The 23,871-nt window shown below is 44.6% G+C and overlaps 1 protein-coding gene across 1 annotated transcript in view; it reads left to right on the forward strand.

Annotated features, from left to right (window-relative positions):
• Window positions 1–23,871, forward strand: part of LOC8033166 — a 107,454-nt gene that overhangs the window by 70,855 nt on the left and 12,728 nt on the right. The window contains exons 10-11 of the mRNA XM_029988065.3: window positions 7,863–7,990; window positions 21,538–21,693. Of these exons, the coding sequence (XP_029843925.2) occupies window positions 7,863–7,990; window positions 21,538–21,693 (284 nt within the window). The remainder of the gene's footprint in view (window positions 1–7,862; window positions 7,991–21,537; window positions 21,694–23,871) is intronic.

A 23,871-nucleotide genomic window follows, 5' to 3' on the forward strand; every position in this document is an offset into this window, starting at 1 on the left:
ACAATAAGGAAGAAGTGAGCAGTGAAAGGCGGGCGGTACACCGGCAGCATGGTTGGCCAGCATGTAACAACTGTATATAACACCGTCATAAATTGAAAAACCTGTAACTCGGCTCCACTGAAAATTGACCTATTAGTAAATTACCCGCACATCGAGAAGAGCGCTGGAGGTGTAATTCTTCGATCCGCGCGCGCTGGCCTTCCACTTATAAAAGATTTGAAGTAAATAATCATAATAAATCTTTGACGAACGCGCGTGCACGGAAAAATTTGTTTTAGGCTTTTTGCTTCAGAACAGTTATTACTGCAGACGCCAGCAGGTGCAGCGCGTGTAACTACATTCGTAGCATGCACCTCGGTGCTTTTGAAATTCAGCAAAAGGTCTATGGGAACCAACGTTACTAGAACACTCAGTTGGGAAGCTCGCCGTCGAAACTTGGGCCGCTGGCGTCCACCGAGAGCGAGCTAAATACGACAATAGCGCCACTCTTTATCATTTGTCCGTACTGTGGTCACCTTGAGCTTTTAGAAAGCATGTTTTTGCGTAAAAACAAACGGAAAAGACTCTTTTTGTATGAAATTCATTAGAGTATAGTACAAAATGATGCGCGCGTGACGTTTTTAAAATCTTTAGTTTGCAGGGTTTTGCGGAACAATTAATATTGTTTTTATACAACCATGCCTCAGCGGTGCTTGAGGTAGCGCGTCCCGACCTAGGTGCATTTTAACTTCGGTAGTAATTCGCGGCGCGTCTGCTGGGGAGACGGGGGTGGAACCCCTGTAACGCTGTATCTGTTTCGGCGCCAAAATGGCCGATTAAAGCCAAAAAAGATTTAACGGGCAGTTCTTCGAGTGGGCGCTGCGGAAGGAATGGCGGCGTTGTATTCGCCATTAGCTGGTTCTGGAGGACAGATCGGGGCCATTTTTTCAGAGCAGTCTCTATGGCAGTTTCCCAACTGAGTGGTTCTAGCAACGTTGATGGGAACGCCGTCTGCTTTTGTGTGCTATCAATACCCGGCCAATTGAGTCAAGGCAATCCACTTTCTAAAGACGTTGCCATGCCGACAACTGTCGCGATCATTTAGGCTTAGGAATGGCCGGAGTCGAAAGTCTATCCAAAACATGCGGCGAGGTCATTTCTCATGTTTTGCGTTTTAAGTGAGGTAAGGCAACGCGAAAACCTCCATCACCATTCATTGCTGACTAACGGCTCGGCGTTCTGACGTCACCGCTACTACCTTTCTCATGCGCAGAAGACGAATATGAGCCAACTTGCGAGGCGTATTAGTTCCAAAGCGAGCGGCGCTCGCTCACCGGGACACCGTCATGTTTCCCCGCCGTCCTTACTCTACCGGTCACGTGACCCGAAATTCCCCCTCGTAGAGAAATCCGGTTAACCGCGGTTAGGTAACGAGCTTCGAGCAAACGGGCCCTGGGTTCAATCCTCACGCCTGCCCGTTTCGTTCTGAGTGAGCTTCGCACCGGCACGCTTTCGCATAATCACCACTGCGTGGTGCACGGACCCCGAGGTTAGCGATTGTACTGCATGGACTAAATTTCTCATCTACAGCTTAGAAACAAATTACCCATTGATGCGTACTAGCATCGAGGCTCTTTAAATATACAACCAACACAATTTAGTGCCGAAACCTGGGATAACAACTGATTCGAGCAGAGGCAAGAACGACTCGTAACATCCATAGTGAAATGAATCAAGTAAGACTAGCTGGAATCGTTCAACTGAGACGAAGACAAACCGCGGGACGCCGGTGTCCGGCGTTTGATTTCGGTATTCCTACGCGTTCGACGAGTGCAGATGGGACAGAAGCGGCTAGCTTTAGGCCTACCCACTAATCGTTCCAACCAGACCTCGGCGTTCTGACGTGCCCTACTCGTTCCCGTCTTCTCCCCTAATTTACCGAACCAAGAGTCAAAACACAAACGAGCTGGTGAAATATCAAAATTACGATCCTTGTCTCATGGTTTTAATTCTTTATTATGACCCCTTTTTCTCGGCGCATAGGTAGCGTAATTGCGCGGTATATATACCCCCCCTTTGCCGATTACTTCAAATACCACAACGGGTTCCCCGCCACCCAGGAGCAATAGAATTGTAAGGCCCCACACGCATCCACAAAAAAGCAGAACTCAATAGAATTCTTCTTCTTAAAGCATGCACGTGACACACTTCACTCCTGCATAAATTTAAACTTGTGTTAATCATTATAATAAACTCGGAGAGCACAAGAGTGTGTCGCGTATGCAGCGCATATACGAAACCACTGAATGCTTCCCTTAACCAAGCACAGCGGCAAAACATACCACACACATATTCCACGTATAACACATCCTGTGCTCCCGGGTTTATCAAAATTTTCCAGAGAAGTTTAGGTTTTTTTTCGTGTTTTTTTTTTTTTTTTTTTTCTAAGCTCGGTTGCAACATTTTATTTTTTCGCTGTGCAGTTCCGCTTCCTACAACGATTCACGGTCAAAATGGGCGCATGAATACTTAGAGAAAGGTTAGTCTGCCTCTAGGTATATTTGGTATGTCCGCTACAGATGGGCTATGCTGACGGTGTAGTACGACTGCTAGCATATCAAGGGTTGCCCAAACACCCAGCAAGTGCCGTGCATGGCAAAACAAAAAAAAAAAACAAAAAAAAACGTGTGTGTTTTTTTTAAAGCGTGAAGCTTCGTCGCGTGCGTACGTTTTCGCCGAGGAGCAACTAGACAAAGAGCCAAAACAGCACGACTTTACTTCTCAACACCTTGCTGTCGTCTTCTCCCCTTTCTTGTTTTCGGGAGAATGGGGACGGAGAACAGCAGCGCTCCGATAACAAACCGAAACTTAAAAACCCGTCGATTTTGTGCGGTTTTTCAGAAAGCCGTAAAATGCTTCGCGTGCCTTCTATCGTTCTGCAATTTGTTGATTTAGTGTTTTTCGACGATGCTGAGCAATTTTATAATATAAACCATGCCCTTAAACACAATATTAAAAAAGTTAATTACGCAAAAATAATTAACAACGAAATTATCCCGGACTTTAATCATATTCTTAATGGGCTCCTGGCCCAGCATTAAAACGCCATAAGCCCTTTTTCGTTGAGATGAGTAGCTTTTGCAGGAGCGATTTGCCCTGCGTTCTCTGAAACACCCTTGTATATACACACACACACACACACACACACACAAACACACACACACACATATATATATATATATATGTGGTGATTTCCTCTCAACTCAGGCACAGGTTTTGAATCGAATTTCTAAATATTTTTTTAACACAAGTTCTCGGGCAAATTTTATAATAAACGAAGACGCAAGCGGGAAGTTTGTCGGGTTTTTAGTTCTCAAGTTATGGACCGTTGAAGCGGCCAAGGTGGAAAGTGACGTTTTCCCAGCTTATCGGGGGTGCCACGTTTCACTCCATTCCTTTTCCCCACTTTTTACGCTACTTCAATATAACTTTTTGGGAACACTCTCGACATGTGCGTTTTTTTATGCTGATTAAGCGTTTAGGTCATAAAATTCTTAAGGTTTTTTGTGTTTTTTTTAATTTGTCAAACCGCATCTCTGCGACGATATTTGACGAAGTTCAGCAAGCTGTGCTGTATGACCTAATCAATATATTTTATTATCTTCAAATCACCGTAAAGCTCCAATTAAGCTCTTTCTTTCGAGTATATTTTCGATATTGTGAAATAAAAATATAATGCGCTACATGTGCCTGAAAAACGAATATTTCAAGAACTGGCAAGTTTGGAGTCGATTTTCCAAAAAAATCCACCTTCTATTTTTTATTCTTTTTATTCACAGTTAGGTAATATAGTGGTCTGTCGGGAACTACCAACAGAAATCGTAATATATTGTTTGTATGGCCGCTATTAAGACTCGAATCTCGTATTATGAGCGTTTTGAACGGGACTTCGCACAGACGCTCTGCTGAGCAGAATTTTGGCCTATGTAAGGTTTTGTACTTATCGTTAGCAGTTACCTGATTATCCAGCCGTAAATATTATTCAAAATTGGAGTAGTGTACTTAAAAAAAGCTACTTAGAAGTCTATATCCACAAGTGTGGGCACATCGATTACTTCCTCTCAATACGGGTGAATGCAGATCGTTAGAGAATTCCTCTGAGGCCTTTTGCTTTCGGCTTTGAGTTTGAAAGACCGAACTTGATATGCAATTGTCATATTTTCTTATGTGAGAGATATGCAGTGCATATACACATGTGTGATTTTGTAAGTGACGCTTAGGAAGTACGATTTATTTTGTGCTAGTACGGACTCTTTCGTATAATAACGAGCATTTCGTAGCGTGTAAGCCTTCAAATGTGTTAGTCAGGTGTTTAGCTTTGATTTCTATTTTCAGTGATTCATGCCGGGACTACTTAGACATGTTCCTCTTGACTTACGTTTGTCCAGGAGTCTAGATATTACGTACATTTTCCGTCAATACATACAAACCAAGCTCACATACCTTGCAAATCGCGCCAGTGCCAAGTAAAGAAATATTCTTGCTTAACTGGCTTTTACGCTCAGATATTGAGGTAAGTACTAACATTAAATACAAAACGTCACGTAGTTCTGCTCAGCTGAGCAACTTTGCGAAGTCCGGTTCAAAACTTTCATAGCACGAGATTCGAGTCCTAATAGCGGTCATACAAACAATATATTATAATTTCTGCTGGTAGTGCCTGAAAGACTAACTGTAAATAAAAAATTAAAGAAATGAAAAGTGGTTGTTTTTAGAAAATCGACTTCAAACTTGCAAGTCTTTACAAATTTTAGTTTTTTTCAGGCAAATGTTCCGCGTTATATGTTTAGCGCGAAACATGCAAATTATATTTTAAAAAAGAGCTTAATGGATCTTTAAGGTGATTTGAAGAAAATAAAACATATTGATTAGGTCGCACAGCGCAGCTTGCTGAACTTTGTCAAATATTGTTCCAGAGAGGCGGTTTGACAATTAAAAAACAAAACAAAAAAATCATAACATTAAACATATTATGACTTATACACATCATTAGTATAACTCGCCGTTTGCATCTCCTTTTAATAAAGAAATTTACAGGTAGTTACTAAAACTTTCAGATGCGTTAATTACGAGTTAGTGTATTTTTGTGCTACTTGTATTACTGGGCGACAAATGAACAAAAACTAAAATGTAAGCTCCTATAGCCGCCATACAAAAGAAATATAACTTTTTTCTGTTTGTTTTAATTTATAAAGCACTGCAATAGGTAGCTATAAAAAACAATTAGCCAAAAGAAAAGGCAAGCTTTGTAAAAAATCTAGCTCCGATTCTCAATATTCTTGAAATAGTCCTTGCTTTACGAAAAAACTGCCCTTTTTCTTTTATACACATCAAATTTGTTATAATTAAAAGGAGTATACTCTAACCTTTCTGAAAATAATAAATAAGCTGAGACACCTCGTATAGGTCGCACGGAAGAGGTGGTAAACTTTCACATTTATCGTTCAAAAACGTCATATTAACAAATTTTGTAAAATATATATAGATAATCGCAATAAAATATTTCTCAGAGAATGAGTGTGTTCACAGGTATCTATTCAAAAAATAAGAGACGCCAATTTTGAATTAGTGCATTTTTGCGAGCAAGTTGATTTACTGACAAAACAGTCAAACAAAATCAGAATTCAAGCTCTTATGGATGCCGCACAAACATATTACATTTTCTATTTATATTACGTTATAAAGCACTGCAACAGCTAGCTAGGGAAAAAAATCTGCCCAATAAAAGGTAACGTAGTGATTGCCCAGGCGAGCTGGTGGATGTTAACCATTTTGTTCTTAGCCCGAGACTGAGGCAGGAAAAGGGGAAAGTTTCAAAGTATAAGAAAAATGAACAGTCTACGACAGGTCTCTAACAGAGCTAAAGACAAGTTTAATTGGTCACCCTCTTATATACACTCCACGAAGTTCACCGCAGAACCTTCTTGACCTCCAAGCCAAAAGATAACAAAGGTCTCATCTCTTTCCAAAACAATCGTCAAACGACCCTGACGTTTTCCACAAAGCAACACACCCCAACCCGCCTCACCCGGAAGATAATTGACTGAACCTTCACGTACATAGCAGAGCCTCCCCTCTACTCTCCGGCCCAAAATCCCAAAGCATCCCGGCCACAAAAGATACCAATCCACCAGATCCTCACCCTACGACACAACGGAGGAAACCACTTACACCCCTTCACATTCAACAACCACTTTACATAACTGTCAAATCCGCAAGAATGTTTTTGCACTGCTGCTAAGCTGTAACGACACCTGACTATTGCAATTACCCATGGGTTTCATTGTTATTGTTTCTTTTACAACCCTTGATGTCGTTTAACTCCCTGTGTATTATCTATGTTTCGGACCAGAATGTAATAATTGTATACCACGCTGGTCCGAAACAGAGATAATACACAGGGAGTTAAACGACATCAAAAGGGTTGTAAAAGAAACAATAAGAATGAAATTCAAGGGTAACTGCATTAGTCAGGTGTCGTTACAGCTTAGCAGCAGTGCAAAAACATTCTTGCGGATTTGAGAGTTTTGTAAAGGGATTGTTGAATGTGAAAGGGTGGAAGGGGTTTCCTCCTTTGTGTCGTAGGGTGGGGATCAGGTGGATTGGTATCTTTTGTTGCCGGGATGCTTTAGGATTGTGGGCCGGAGATTAGAGGGGGAGGCTGTGCTATGTAACCGAAGGTTCAGTCAATTATCTTCCGGGAGAGGGGAGCTAGGGTGTGTTGCTTTGTGGAAAACGTCAAGGTCGTTTGACGATTGTGGTGGAAAGAGATGAGACCTTTGTTATCTTTTGGCTTTGGAGGTCGAGATGGTTCTGTGGTGAAGTTCGTGGAGTGTATATAAGAGGGTGACCAAATGGACTTGTCTTTAGATGTGTTGGAGACGTGTCCTCGACTGCTCATTTTTCTTCTACTTTGAAACTTTCCTCTTTTCCTGCCTCAGTCTCGGGCTAAAAACAAAATGCCCAACAAAAGGTTTTTTTTTTGTTTTTTTTTGAAAATGGACCTCCAATTTGCCACTATTTTGAAACAGTCCTTGCTTTACAAGAATACACTGCCCTTCCCCTTTTACACGCAACGTCAAATTTGTTACCAATAGAAAGAGTATACTCTTCGTTTTCTGAAAATACTAAATATGTTAAGATATCTCAAATAGATCACACGAAAGAGCTGGTCAAACGTTGACAAATATTATTAAAGGGACATACTTTGAGAATATTTAAAGCAAAAGTCACGATAAATAATCACAATAAAATTATTCACCATAATTAATATCTATTTTGAGAGTGGCCTAAAAAGTTGCACTGCACTACCGAAAAAGGGCAAAAAGTAGAAAGGAATGAAACATGACACCTCCGACAGGCGAGATAAAGGTCAGTTTGCACCTCGGCTCTTTAAAATGTCCATACCTCGAGAACGAAAGATCGCCCGAACTTGCGGTTTGCACTCCCTGTCACCGAAGTAATTTCCACAAAACATATATTTTATTCGTCAAAACTAAAAATTCGACTCGAAATCCGTGCCAGAGTTGAGATAAAACCACCAATATATATATATATATATATATAAGGTTGATTGGGTTTGGGGAAACACCTTCACTTCCGTTACATCAAATGCCGTGCATAGAATCTGCTGTTTCCCGTTTGAACAACTCTTTACGCAGTGTGCATTACACGAACGCACGCCGGTTCAATAGTCCTCCACATTGACGAGATGTGTTTGTATACGGTGGTTGACAGTTTAGTGAAATTCAAGTTGCAAACCTGTTCTTATTGTTAAAGGTGCCTCTGAAAAATAGTAAGTTGAATGTTGTTGTTTCTTATAGATTCGTGCGTTTACAACATCACTGCTCCTCGTGGCGAAATTTCTAGTCCAAATTATCCCAACATATACCCGAATAGTGCTTCATGTTCGTGGCTCATCGAAACCTTTCCAAGCTTCGGAATAAGGCTGGTAAGCTTGAATTTTACTCCGTTATTCTAATTTTACATATCATCGTTAGCTTGGTCACCGCGTGTACTTTCTTGTAGTTTCGTGTGTTCTAGAAATACGTATAAACGCTAAAAAATAATACGCGTTGTGGTTTGATCAAAAACGACAAAAATCGGAGACAAAATTGGAGCTGTCCTGGAATAAAAAGATGAGCTTAGAAATTTGGCATGTACAGCTATATTTTTATCAGTAATACAGCCTTCCACCAAGACCAAGAACACCAAGAACACAAAATTTCCACAAAACAAAAATACCCCCCCCCCCCCCCCAAGAAAAAGAAATACGCACCCGAATAAGAATAAAGCTTAAAAACCCGGAACTCCATTTATAGTCTATTTTCGCTTCAAGAATATTACAACATCACTGGAAGACGCAGATTGGTAAGGCGACCTTTCTGACGTGTCTTCGTCTTCCAGTGCTAATCTACAGTTGTTGAAGCGCGAGTGACACCCAAAACACCTCGCGGGACTCTCTGATAGTTCACCAAAAGTCTTCTGAATTATTTCAAATGTCTCTACTTCAGATTTGTCGTGTTTGATGCAGAACAGATGTTCGTTCTCGCTGTTTTTTGCAGTCCATGCTGAAGTCGCTCTAGTACTCGTGCACGTATCCACATAAACTCGTGTAGCTCAGCTCCAAATGTTCACAGAAAGACGAGCTTAATAGCCGCGTCCCGCTAGAGCGACACACAGCAACAAACGACCGCGACACACGACAACGAGCGACAGGCGACACCGACAGACAGCCTGTTTGTTGGAGTCCGCCGTCCCACTTGACGGACACAACGCAGAACACGGGGACGAGGAAGCGTGACGTTTTGCATTGCTTAACGTCACAAGTCAGACTGCGTTTTTTGGTCTAAACATATGTTTCGGCATCACCATTCGCTGAGCTGCCTCCGTAAGTTGCGGTGATTGGCTTTCCGAGAGTTGTGCGTGAAAGTAGACGCACAAACTTTTTTTAGAGTGTACAAGGTCTTCAGAAGGAACGATCACGCACGAGTACGCTCCCTGAGTCGCCATAAGATATATGCTTCGTCTATCTCTCCCAGTCAGTCGCGTTTTTTTCTTTACTCTCTTTGCCCTCTCCCCCCCCCCCCCCCCCCCCGCTCTCTCCCCCTTACTTTTTGTGTTTATTTTGGTTCATGAACAGCAAAAAACTTTCAGTTGTAAGTCAGCGCACTATCTGTGTGTTTCCTCTTCCTGGGGCTCTAATCTGTACGCTTAGCGAAAAGGTGGTGAGAAATCCGACGGCCCTGATTGGCCAACGCCACAATTGACCTTGGTTCCAGCCAATTATAGCCGCGCGATTTCTCGCCGACTTTTTCGCCAAGTGTCCATATTAAGGGCCCTTGTCCTACTTTTTTTCGGTGCTGTTTCCGCCAAACAATTGTTTTTAATGAACTCATTATAGCACATTCAAGTGATGTTTCTGTGAAAGATGTGCTTTCAATGTTCATCTCGTCGTATGGGGAGTTTTATCCCAAAACAAATCCGTAAAATAAGAGTGAATGAATGTACACGCAAACAAGGATACAAAATAGTGCATCGTGATATGGCGAAGAGATGAGCGCCACAAAAGGGATCATTGAGCTAAAATTCACAGAACGACGCGTACATATCTGCAGTTTACCTTAAAGAAAATCTTGCTTTTTGAGGAGTAGCATTTTTGAAGGGGAGTTATTAGGCCATGCAGTCATTCCACTATGTTATTGAGAACTCAACCTTTGCTTTATTAAACAGACAACCAACTTGGGCTACTGAGGAAATACAAGAACGTCACCATATAAAACGATTAGATTGGTCCTTGGGATTTAACAACCTTAAACCAATAACCTCAGGTTTCTCTCTCCCCCCTCCCCCCCCCCCCCCCCCCTCGGCCCGAGTTTGCGTGGAAGTGAAGAAAACATTGAGGCTTATTTGCACTTGGTGTTGACAAGGTTAGTCGGCGGAGGCTAACTTTATTACTGAATCAAATCTATTCAACGTTCTATTTAGTACCAAAAAACATTTTCCCGAATGACAATTGATGAGGCGATGAATTGAGAGACAGAAACTAAACGTTTATTGTGGCGAACTTGTGGCAGGACATAAAAAAATAAAGAAGAAAAGTCGGCGTTTTAGCCGTCCATACCGGCGTAGTAGCGGGATCGAGCGCTGGAGCTAGACTGACTCTGCACGGCGGGGCACAGCTTTTAAAGCTTTCCTAGCAACCTAGAATATTCGACCTTTATTGTACTGGAACTATACATTGTGCGCAGTAACGACCTGCATTTTGTGGAACCATTCTAGAATTTTCTATTAACTTGGGGAAAGATAAAAAGAACAGGGTATGACAGGGATCGAACCTAGGCAACCTGTGTGGGAGCCAAACACGCTGCCGACATGCCTACGCAGACATTTTTTTTTTTTTTACTTATTGCAAGAGTTGGCTACACCGACTCGGCTCCACAGGCGGCATTATACCCCCCCCCCCCCCCTCCCCCCTCCTTTATGAAGGACGTATGCCGCCTAGGCCAGGGGGTCACGTGGGTGGGTGGGGTCGCTGGCGGTGCCGTAGGTTGCCTCTGCCTCGTCAGCTTTCATGATGTGGTCGTTAACTTCCTCCGGTTCCTCGACGTTGCTAGCTGTGGCGTACGTGCGCACAAAGTCCGCGGCTTTGTGACCATATAGATTGTATTAATCATAGCAGCGAGGATTACGCAGTCTTTGCGGATATCCTTTTGCAGCTGAGGCAGAGCAGGGCTCGACCGGGCACCTGCACGAGCGCGTTCGCTCCAGGCATTCTCAGATAACGAGGGAGGCGCTCCTTGTTCACGCCGACTTTCAAGGTCATCCGAACGAGCGTCGTCTTCGTTTCTATGCCCTCAAAAAAAAAAAGAAAAAAAAATATATATATATATATATATTGAGGGATTATTTTCTTGCGCGACGTCTAAGACCTTGCCGAACTGCTCGATTGCCCTTCTTACGAAATCTTTGAGCACGTGAAACGGCACCCAGTAGAACTTGAGGGTAACGTCGCTGGTGTCCGGGTCTAAGACGAGGCAGGTTTTTTATTTTTAATTTTTGAGCTTGCTTTCCTTTACTATCTTCTGTCTCGCAACTGAGGATCGCAGCGTTAGCATCCAAACGGGATTCATGTAAAATGCGACCAATGCCACGATGGTCTTGAGCATGGCGATTCGCGCAACCTCATTCCGAATGTCGTCTAGCCTATAGATCCGTTCAAAGACATCAAAGTGTAAAAAAGCTAATTTAAGGCGGCAGTACATAAGGTCAGCGGGTGGCAGGAGAATCTCGTAGTACTGTGGCACATCAAAAGCAGAATAGCGGCATGACACGGCCGTTGAAAAGGCTCCGACGGAGCTCAGGATCCTACACTCTAAGAAAAAAAAGGGTGTGGCCGTCGGCATGCTACGAGCACACGAAGTAGAATGGCGCGGTACCACAGAACTCTCTTCCGCCAGGCTTTGACAGTGGTCAACCACAATGTAAGGCATGCACAGTCTTGCAGAATAACAAACTTCACGGGGCAGGTCTCACCATGGTTCTCAACTTCTGCAGTGCTCACTCCAGTAGGCGTTATGCGGAGAGCAAGTCGTCTTCTTCGTTCGTAGGAGTTGCAGTGACGTAAGAACGACGCCGAGTTCCGATTGACTCTGATTGAAGGATAGTGGGTAGAGCTCAAAGCAAGCTGCCTTCAGGTCTACCCACTATCCTTCAATCAGAGCCCATCAGAGCTCGGCGTTCCGACGTCACCACAACCCCTGCAAACAGAAGCGGACGAACTTGCACTCCCCATTAGATGACCTTCGGCGGTTCGTATTTGCGGGCCATCCAACGGCGTTGTTACTTTTTGAAGACGTCGTGAATGCGTTTCACCCAAAACGGAATAGTCTATTCCGGTGTCCCTGAGTGCCGACGCGTTGTGGTCGTCGATGCTCACGTTAAGGCTTGGGGCATTGTTGCCGCAGCGTCGATCCGATGCCTAGCGTCGGTCGAGTAGGAGTTCTTCGGTATTATTGGAGTATTTTTACGCCGTCGGTCTACGGCAACTCCACCTCCAGGGGTTGCCGCGATTAGTTTTCCCAGCGAGAGAAGGACGACAGGCTCTAACGACGAGAACGACGAGGGATCGACGCTTGACGTCGAGGGGACGGCGAGCGGGATCCCCGTGTCAGCTGGCAGGCTTGATCTTCCTTGCGTCTGGGATACTGTGGCGCTAGACGTTCACGTCGGGGGGCTCCCATGTACGAACGCTGCGCTGGTGATGGTCGTTGGCCCATTCCGGCGTAGCTTTGTGCGAGTTCCTCCGGTACTACTACGGTGACGGGAGCATCAGGCTGGAAGGCTCTGTAAACCTTCTCTCGGACGACCTCGGCGAGTGAGATTGAAACGAGTGATCAGCAGTGGGTAGCAGTTGCGGAGCTCTTCCGTGCCGATATCGCGGACGGTCGCACAAAGGCTGTCGACACCGGGGTACGGGCCGTTCGTCGAAAGACAATTCGTAATAGGGCAACTCCTAGCAGGGCCGTTCGTCGCACAGGGCGATTCGTCATAGGGCGATTCGTCGCTAGGGCAACTTGTCGAAAAACGGGAGTTTTGAGATAGCGCTTTGTCGATACGGAACGAAAAGCGTCACCGAAGGTATTATAACCCGACGCAATTCTTAGCATTGACCTATATTTAAGTGTTCGGTAGCTTTGTTATTCAGCTTGTGTGTAGTATCCTGTTTAGAAAGATTAATCTCCTGTTTGGTTCTAAGTTGATAAACATCTTAGCTAACCTTGGAAGCACTATGTATAATGCTTTGACGTTTACTTTGTCATCCACTTCGAGTTCACAGTCTTTCTCTGGTTCGCCTACTGACAAAGGTTTTCATTCAGCTTATAGCTTACAGGGTTTCAAAGAAGGATCTGGAAATGCGACGAAAAGCGTCGCCAAAGGTATTATAAGTTATAACCCGACGCTATTCTTAGCATTGACCTATTTTTAAGTGTTCGGTAGCCTCGGTAGCTGCGTTACAACTGCCCTCTACGTCAACTCTACGTCGAACCATTCCAAGACAAAGCCAACGGGCAACAATTAATTATGCCCTCCCACCCTGCCGAGAGGACATCAAGCTCCCAAGAGAGTACACGGAATGTACATAATACACTACGCGGTTGATTTACATGATTTACATAAAATTAGTACAAACTAATTTCATGGGTGTGGGAAAAAATAAGTAAATAAAGGAACAGGGTGACTAGTAATTGCACTCACCAAAAAAAACTATGCTCAATGAGCAACAGAACCCATAAAAAATTATCAAAAGGAAATGTTTTACGAATTTTCATAGTTCGAAGTGACGACGTAACATATGGCGAATCGCCCTATGTTACGAATAGCCTTGCTACCAGCTGTCGTGCGACGAATTCTCATTCGACGAACGGTCCTCCAGCCGTCGACACCGGTGGTGTTTATTCCAGTCAGAAAAATGCGATGGTTGGGGCAGCGGGCACACCGGCGATTCAGCGGTGATGCCTTGCTTGGGCCGACATTCCGCCCTGGATGTTGGTGACTTCGGTCACAAAACCGTCTTTAATCGTCGGGGCACTGCGGACTTGGCCTCGGAAAAGTTCACTCTTCACGCCACACATGAGGGCGCGAAGTATCTTCAGGTCGGCGGCCTTTGGATTCACTCGGGCACTTAGGCGCAGGCAGGGCCGGATTAATGTACGGGAGGAGGCTATGGTACGGGCTAAGGGGGCTGCAGCCCAGGGCCCCGACTCTCCGAAGGCCCCCATGCGCAGCTCGTAAAAAAAAAAAATATTTTGGAAAGCGATGTTGCTTTGCCGCAGCATTCGAGAAGAGGGATATACAAAGATAATGGCGATGTCAGCGAGGCCGAACGCGCACTTCGCGTAGCACACTCCTATCCCTGTACAAAGCCGGCCCTTTGGGTGGGTGACCGGCCCCTTAGGGTGCTTGTCCGCTTTCTTTTGAAAGCGGCTTCGAGCAAACGAAGAAAACATTCGAGGGGCCCCATGATTTGAGGTTTTCGCTCCTCTTTTTTTTTTTTTTGTCAGGAAGGGAAATGTCATAAACACCTCCCCCCTCACCCTACTCGGGCTCATGTCTCGTGCGCGCAAACACGTGTTTTTGAGCAGCGCTTACACTTTGAAAGTGCGGCCGTCGACGCTGCTGGGGAAGAGAACAAAGCTGCATGCCGCCTCCGCGGTGGTCTTGACGGAATGCTCCCTAGTTGAAACCAGACGGGAATGGTAATTTTTTTTTTGTATCTTGAGGCTACTTTTTATTGATTAAAAAATAAAGGAAACTGCCGTATTTCCCAGGTTCATTGCTTTAACCAGACATCATTATCATCCTCACCGTCGCAATCATCATCATCATTAGGGCCCCTGAAGCGTCCTTAGCCTAGGGCGCCGAAATGCCTTAATCCGGCTCTCGGCGCAGGTAATCTTCAAAAAAAGCTGGTCACGCTTTTGTTGCGGCCTTGCGTACTTGCTCGAAGAAGGTCCACCGCCCGCTGCCAACTGCGATGGTTTATAAACGTCCGATTCAATTTGACGGCGGAGGAAGCTCATAGTATAAATGGTGCTTCGTGGTTCTCAAAGCAGTGCCTCGCAGTGGCTTCAAGTGAGAAATACAGGATCTGAATTCGCTGGTGAGTAGTTCATCCGTTGTGCGGGCTACACATTCATAATGCTGCAGCCAGTCCTCTACATACTCATGGGTTTCGCCCTGAAAGGGCATCAGAGTGTGGGGAGTGGCAGGCACGATGACGGCGGGTAGGATAGCTACCGTCGCGGTCTTGTTTTTTTAGCCTTTGTCGCAGGGGGCCGAATTCCCGGGGTTGACCTTTGGTATGTTGGCTTGCTCGGGCTTTGGCGTCTTCTGCGGAGACTGAGTGCCTCACCTGACTGGCGTGTCTTCTGAAGGGCACGCTTCACGGGCATAAAATGCAATACCCCTTCACCAATATGTCACGAGTAACAATTAATAGGCAACGAATGGACAGGCAGAAGCTAAACGTTTAGTGTAACAAACTTATGCTACAAAAAAAAAATAAAGAGAGACTCGCTGGCGTTGAAGGCGGCATAGTACCGTCAATGGGCGCTGGAGCAAGACTGAATGCGCTGCACGGCACAGATCCTTTCAAGGCTTCCAATAAGCCTAGAACATCCGACTTCAATTGTCCTGCAAATATACATTGTGTGCATGAACAAAATACATCATTATTCACCATTCTTGTATGTTCTATTAACTAGGAAAAGATGAAAACAAGAGGTGATGGAAGGGCTCGCACCCGGCCAACTGCGGGGGGGCCAAGCGCGCAGCTGACATATTTACGCCCACTCGCTACTCAGGTTGCAATATCACCACTCAGGGATGTAATAGCTGCGCCAACTGCGTTGAAGCCAGGTTTATGCAACACGTTTCGTGTACCGCGGAGCGCCAGATTCTACCCATGACAAACGTTGTTTCCATAGTATGTTTTCCTCAGCTCGAGTTCATCCGCACCCGCTACTTAAACTCCATAACACTCAAATTCGCCGGGACTGTGTGAGGGGCTGACTTCTCACTCAAGTCTTAATTAAACACTCTTTAACCTGGGGTATTGTTCGTTTATACACGTCCGCCACTCCAAAATTGTAAGGGTAAAATGTTGTACCACAGTATCTTAATGTTGGCCTAAGATGTCCATAGTCGAAACGCGCAAGACAGTACCTCTAGATTCAAGTGGACCGCAAAGACAAACTACAACCTTCTCGTCAAGGCGGCGAACATTGGACGCATAGTGGCGGTCACGGTTCAACGACCAATCATTGGAAAAGAAGAAAAAGTGCACGATGGATGGAAGGAATAAAGCTATTTTACACAGAGTGAAGACAGAACAAACTAATATAAAAATGTACAAAGGTTATCAATAGTCTTACATATTCCCTTACACGTGACGATGTGATGCTCGGTCGGTGCTGTTGATAATATAGGTCGGCCAGGTCATTCAGCGTTTTGAAATACCCGGTGGTGATCACTTTTGATGTCACAACCGGGAATCACGGCCACTGGTTCGGGTCACCACCGAATCTGTCACTCGTAAGTTCATCGACACCCTTGTGGTTGCTCGGGTCACAGCTGAGAGTCCCACGCAAAAGTCGTGTCACAGCCCTCCTCTCCTCTTGTTCGGTGGCCACCGAGCCTTCCCTCGGTCGTCACAGGGTTCCTTTCAGTGGCTTCGGGGCATCATCCCGAAGCTACGCTCCTCTTCGGGTCGTCGACGAAATCTGGACTCCGCTGCTTAGAATTATTTCTCCACTACCCGCCTCTTGTGCGCTTCTTTCTCCTCTAGCTTTAGGAGTAACAGTTCATACGGCGATGGCATCCGCTGGTGTAGTTTCCCCGGATCGACGCCGAGGTCCAGTCCTTCTGCAGAATGGCCGCTTGCCGTCCTGTGACGTTCGCGCTTCTCTTTTTTTTTCTGTTTGGGCCGTGGAACGGGACAATCACCTGATTCTTCATGAGCTAGTCACACTATCTTTTCCTCCCGTCAAACTGCGCGGCCACAACACACAAAGTTTACGTTGTCCATTCGCCTAGTACCATGTCTGAGCCATACCAACTAATACACCTCAGACTGATTTCATTCGTAGCCCACTCAGCAGGCTACTTTTTCATTCACGGCAGCATGATTAAGCAAAACATTTCTATCAATATTATTCCCCAGGCTTCTACGCACAGGCTCGCCACATGTCATTCCTTCTGAGACCACTTTTACAGAGAGGTGCTCTCCTCTAATTAAGTCAGATTTAACACCGATGCCATAGCAGCACAGTCTATAAGCTTTCCTGTCATTGACTGCCGCACTACTACACTTTACATATGACCACCCTTTCAAAGCAGCTTCACCTTAAGGAGCGTTTTGTTCTAAAACACGCCCAGAAATATTTCACTTACAAATGATCTTTAGATTCCGCAAAGTCGCCCGCAATGTCAAGTTTTACAGCACCAGCCGATAACCCCACAACTCACTCACCATTCATTCAACCCATCCCAACCAAAAAAAAAGAAACAGATCTAATATACCCAATGCATTTGGGTATACACTCGTACCTCTCCTCGACCTTGTCAATGTCGCGTTCAGTGAGCCTAGATGTCTAAACTATGATTTACACAAACTAAATGCGAAAAACTCTTGAAAGACAACGCTTCGACAATTCGAGATAGAGTCTAAACTCCGCATTGACATCACACAGGTTGACACTTATAAGCCAAAAAAATAATACCCCGTTCTGAATTCTTACACTACTATAAGAAGACTTTGTGAGGAACGTAGGAACGTACAAAAGATGAAGCTCGTGGCACAAGCAAAAAATTAGCAGTAGGATAATGACCTCTGACATTCCAGGCATACTCGGCACCTCTATTCACCAAGTCTGGGTCTGCGTGCTTGCCAATCCCACGTGGATTCTTCTGCCATAGATAATATAGTAAGGGCGCAGGCGAGCTGGTGAATGTTAACCATGTTGAATGAACCTGAGACAGGGGCAGAAATGAACTTATAAGTCGAAAAACGAAAAAGGGCAGGACGACGTCGTCGCTCTGTGTATTGCGGTCCTTTCAACTTATGTGTTCATTTCTGCCCAGTCCCAGGTTTATTCAACATGGCCTTTTGTCCTCTTAGCGCTACAAGGGATATGACCGCCTCTTCTTTGCTCTGCCCTGTCTTCAGAGTTATGATCCGCGTGTTCCCATTGTGTCTTCTTTTAGCCTCACTCTTGGTTTTGCCTACCGCTCTGAGCCCTCACTCTTTTTGGTATGTGGAATCATTCGGCTGCGATTGCTAGTTATGCCAACTTGTCTCATCTGAGCCGATCTGCACTTGTCCTCATCGTCCTCGAGCGGTTTTCGACTTCTGTGCCGGGACTTTGACGCGTTCGGCATTTCCTTCTGCGAGGACATAACGTTACACCTCTAGTCTTCAACCTGTCTTTTTGTTATTTAGTGACCAACAGACCTTTAATTTTGCGGGAGTCCCTTGAGCCACTGTCGGCCACTCCGTTCATATCCCGACGCACAATACCTTCACCCACAGTTGTCTTAAAAGGGCCATGAAACGAATTTTGGGCTGGGACGAATGATTTTAAATTGGGACTTTACTCATCGCATATCGTTTAGTTGGCCAAAAGAAAGAGGGTAGAAAGTCGAAAGCCAGCTTTTCGGTACGAACATTTGAAAATATAGCGGACTATTTTGTACCTTCTTTCCTTCGAAAGCTCTCCGCCTTTTCACTATGATACATCCGTGGTTCTAAAAGCGCGTCAGCGGTGCCAACCTGACGTCAGCCGAGCCCAGCTCACGCATGGACACGAGAACTGCGTCACTCGGACGTATGCGCTCGTCGACAATCAATCCGTCGACGAATATTTGGATTCGCGTTCGCGGCCAATGAGCGCCCTGACGAAACTTATCGTCACTGGGGAACGACAAGCTCTATGGTGTGCATAAAAAGCACGGTAGAAGCCAGGAGTCATCGCACCGGTGCCGAAGAATGTCACGACGACGTTATTTCACAATTTGCATTTGAGTTGAGGATTAAAGCTAAGGGGGAAGAAGTAGAAAAATCGTTTCATGACCCCTTTAAGATCCGAAACACGTCTATCACTTCCCTTGTCTGATTTGTGACTGCCGTTTTTGTTGAAACCGAGTGCAGGCCCGTACAGGCCTCGTCAGCACTTTCATTGTTGTTATCACGCAGTGATTCATCTCTTCTCATCAGCTAGGTTTGTTCCTTCAGTCGGTGGTACTGCAACTTTAGATTGATCGTTTTTGTATTGAACTGAGCCAATTCTTCCTCTACAGTATGATACTCCCCAAGAAGCTTTTTCGAAATCATGTTTGTCTTCAGTCCAGCTTTTCAGGTATGCTACTTCACATAAAATCCAGTCATTTAACTCTCCGCGCTCCAATCATAATAATTTCTCTGCAGCAGTAAGCCTACTTAACTCCATTCATCTTCCTGTTCAACCTTTTTATAACCGTCTAGTTCAAAACCCCAAGTATCTGTCCAGCTTCAAAAACGATATCTCACTTCGTTTTAGATTAAAAAAAATTGCTTCGTATTTTCAGATCTAAGATCTGAAAATACGAATTATACGAATACGAATTATACGAATACGAAAATACATAAAATTATGTATCAATGTCAATATAAGATAAGATCTTAAGCCTTCAATTATGCAAACTTTTATTCATCTTGCGATTGTATCCTGGCAGGCTCGCCAAATGTCACTGTTCAGGGACCAGACGTTCGAGGAAAGAACGAGTGCACGATGATGGAAGGAATAAAGCTATGTTACACAGAGGAGGCAGAAGAAACAAATATATAGATGTACAAAAGTTATCAATAGTCTAACATAATCACTTACACGTGATGATCTGATGCTCGGTCTGTGCTGTTGATGATATGGGCTGGACAGGTCAGTCTGCGTCTTTAAATACCCAGTGGTGGTCTCGTTTCGTGTCACTGCCGGGAGTGGGTGCCACTGGTTTGGGTCACCGCCGAATCTGTAACATGGTTGAAAAAACCCCGAGACTGCGGGTAAACGACACAACACTAAAAAGTCTTTAACACAGCTGAAATTTTTATTTTCCGAAATCTGGTTATATAGGCACTTCGATACAAAAGAAAAAAGGGGGGAGAGGGTGAGAACCCTAAAGAATGCCACTTTTCACTAATGTAACCTTTGACTAAATACAAGGACAACGGACTCTGCGTCATGCACTCGTAAGTTCATCGGCACCCTTGTGGTTATTCGGGTCGCTGCTGAGAGTCCCACGCCAGCGGCGCGTCAATGCCCTTATTTCCTCTTGTTCGGTGGACGCCGAGCCTTCCCCGGAAAGTGGCCGTGTTCTTTTCAGAGGCTTCGGGGCACCATCCGGATGCTGCGCCCCTTTTCAGGTCGTCACCAAAATCTAGGCTCCGCTGCTTCCGATTAGCTTTACTCCCCTCGCCTCTTGTCCGCGTCTTTCTCCTGCAGCTTTGGGACCAGGAGGGCTATGTTGCACGTTTTGGACCCCAGGAGACTAGGGAGAAGGAAGTGACGTCAACAACGCTCTTTGGATGTTGATTGGTGGAGTCGCTGATGACGCGTTGCGTGGTGCTGCTAAGATACGTTCATTCACACTTACGTCACTTCCTTCTCCCTAGCCTCCTGGGAATTTAAAATGTTCAACATAGCCCCCCAGCAGTCCATACGGCGATGGCACCAGCGGCAATCTGGGTGGCAGGATATGGAGTGTCCCAGCGACGCTGAAGCGAGGCCAAGCGCTGGTGCACTTGGTCCGGAGCAACGTTGGGGTCCAATCCTTCTGCAGAATGACCGCCTGCCTATCTTCGAGGCTCGCACTTCTTTCTTTTTTTGGCGGAAAAAAGTGTCACTGACATAGCATGTTTATTCCCGGCTTAACTCAAAGCCAACTGCTTGGTGCTTCTTCTTATAACTAAAGTTCCCTCGTTTTTGTTAAATTTGAATAATCCTCAGAAATGAATCCGAGATTCGCTTTTATCAAAATCGTAGAAAACATATGAACACCGTATGAGAGCTTTCCTCGAATAAGAAAAATAATCCAAGCGTCACAAAAAAAGGACATATTTTTCTACAGCTTCGTTTAGTGTTCACACTAAATGAAGAAAAACAAAATCTTAATTTTTTGTTTTTGTTTTTGTTGTCGTAACATGTCGTAACGGGGAGGTCTTTGCACTTCGGCTCGCGTATCTGTCTTCTGGGTTTTAGAAATTTAAATGCCCGTGTTTCTTCTAATAAGCTTTGATAAATCCAAACATTTCGTCCGACACCAAAAATTTATACCGAAAAACTCTGAAATGTCTGGGAAAAAGTATACACCGGTGGAATAATACCGAAAGAAATGTAAACCTAAAAGAAAAACAGGAAAAGCTGTGCGCACCCTACTGGAAAAAAAAAAATCAACCACTTTCGGCTGCCCCAAACATCAAGGTGATAATAAAATTTTACAGACTAATGCCCAGGGTAATTGCGGAAATTATTTAAAGTAAACTTCTTGCTCTAACAAGAGAGCTGGTCGCGGGCAAACGATGTAGTTCCGAAATATCATACACTAGCTGTCGTGAAAGGTAGAGTTACATTCATTCAGTTTCAATATCGGTTTCCTCGTGAATGACTGTTTTGGGTACAAAATCTGTGCATCGCAATGCGGCGAGAAAGTGAGAACGAGGAGAAGGAGGCGAGAGGCGTGCGGGTACGTGAGATCGTCGAGCTTTGCTTCGAAGATTTAGTGCGCAGACCTAAAAACTTTCGTCTCCACAGCAGTCGTCGAACGCGTTAAAGCGTGGAACGCCAGCGTACAGCCTTTGGTCTTCGCATTCAACCGCGTTTTACAAGTGCAGTGGGGACTGCAGAGCTCCGCAAATTGTGCAACCTGCCAGGCCTTCTAGACTGACTCGGGATTGTTCTACCTTAGGTATTCAACGACTTTGAACTGGAGAAGGACAACAAATGTATCAGCGACTATGTGTCTGTCTATGACGGCAACGACACGAACGCTCCGACTCTCGGAACATACTGCGGAAACACAGCGCCCTTGCCTATACTCTCCTCGTCCAACCAAGTATACATGGTAAGCCACCACTCTTCGTTACCTCATTTCTTTTTCGAGTCGAATATGAGCATCTCTGGAGTATTTACATTCCGCAATTCTCCACATATGCGAGATAGATTCCAAAGTTACGGGATTGACAAAACTGTAAATGCGGAGATTTCTACGCCGAGCAACTTAAGGAAAAAGAAGATGAGAGCGTGCGGGAACGACAGAATGTCGAGCTCTTATTCGAATGGTTAGTGGGCAGACCTAAAGCTAGCCAGCTGCCTTTGCACCCACTGCACTCCTCAAACGCGTTCGAATGCCAGAGCCAAACGCCGGACGCCGGATTTTCGATTGGGTACGACGAGTGCAGTGCTCTCTAAAGTACACTTGTAGAACGCTTTCGAATTCGAAAGCCAAATGCTGGACTTCGGCATTTTGCGTTCTAACGCGTTTGGCGAGGGCAGTGAAAACAGGCAGCTAGCTTTAGGTCTACCCACTAATCATTCAAACCAGAGCTGAGCATTCTGACGTTCTTGCATGCCTCTCGTCTTCTTCTTCCTCTTAATTTCTCGGCCAATTCGTTTATTAGGAAAGTATGTGTTGTTCGGCTAGTTGGTGAGGAATGTTTTGAACCATGGTTAAAGCGCTAAAGAGACGAACACAAGAGAAATGTCAAACACGGGCGCTACTCCAAGCTATATCTGAAAAAAAAAAAAAAAGATGGACGTGCGTGTCATATGTTGATACAACTATCGTCACCAGGGCTATGCGCTGGTATACACGCCATTTAACCCGTTTGCACAAATTTATGTAAAATAAAAACGAACAAAAAACGTATCTTGCCATTATAAAAGGCCATCGACGTGTCGCTGACGCGTTGGGGTCTTCCTGATCGAGAGCGCATCTTGCAGTCTACGCGCTCTTTGAATCTTACTTCTACCTAGAATATTGGTGCCACCGATGCATGGCTCACATCCGCAGGCTCTACAGTGCGTGGGCACATTTGCCCACGCACTGTATGTTTATTGTTATTATTACTTAAACCTGATCCGCTCTTATACAATTGATATTTGTAACTCATGCGTGAGCAAGTTCGGAAACGCTGTTCTAAGCTTCCTCTTGCACGAAAAGGCCTGATCAGTTGAAGGGTTGATGTTTGTCAGTCCGATATCCAAGCATTTGCTCTTTGCTCTCACACCTGGTGATGTCTCATTTTTGTGCTTTTGATTTCCCTCGTTGATTTGAGTGTATTTTGTGCTTGTTAATATTTTCATTCTCAGACTGGTGAACTAGGTTCCCCTTCTACACTCGTGTGTATGTTTATTTGCATATGTGTGTTTTCGATTGGTTGTTCCTGCCCACTATTGGTTGTTCCTGCCCACTATAATAAACACTGATTGACTAATTAACTGCTTTATTATTAGTATTAACATTATTATTATTATGAGTTGTTATTATTAGTTGTTCTTATTAGTGTTGTTTTTGTTTTCAGTGTGATTTATTACTAAAATGGAAAAATACATCAACCACCTCTTTTTTATCCTTTACCTGTTTGCGTGTGCGAGTCATTTTTGTGAGTATATATATATATATATATATATATATATATATACATATATCAGTGTGTCGAACCGAAAAAAATACGGGTTCGGTTACGGTTCAGGTTCAGGTAAATTTATTTTTTTCCGGTTCAGTTCCGGTTTGATTAATTCAGTCCGCAAACCGGTTCGCGAACCGGTTCAGAAATTATAAATGACAAACTGCAACATCAAAATAAACTACAAATAAAACATCTGAAATCAGCACATACGAAACGGGATACATCGTAGTGTAAGGCTCAGGGATTTCTACCAGGAATGGTTTCGTTATGTGCACTCAAAGGTTACCTCACCGACGTTTACGCATTCGGACTTCATCTGATTGGGTCCGACGCAGTAGCTGTAAAATACGCGACCTCCTTACAAACCCCCTTACAAGTAGAACTCGCTAACTATCCCGCCACCTCGGCGTGTAAGCAATTAAAGGAACAGTGGGGAGAAAATACAGCTTTCTTTATTTGAACTAGCCTTCGGTAACTCAAATTAGACCCTTAAAGAAGTTTTCATTAAACAAGATACGGATTATGAAAAACGCTTCACCGAACGCAACCCCAGAAGGACGTAATAGGATAAATATTAAAATGAAAGAGTTCGCTGTCTCACAAATATGTTA

Source organism: Ixodes scapularis, unplaced genomic scaffold (genome assembly GCF_016920785.2).
Source record: "Ixodes scapularis isolate PalLabHiFi unplaced genomic scaffold, ASM1692078v2 PGA_scaffold3__209_contigs__length_174095766, whole genome shotgun sequence".
Classification (NCBI taxonomy): domain Eukaryota; kingdom Metazoa; phylum Arthropoda; class Arachnida; order Ixodida; family Ixodidae; genus Ixodes; species Ixodes scapularis.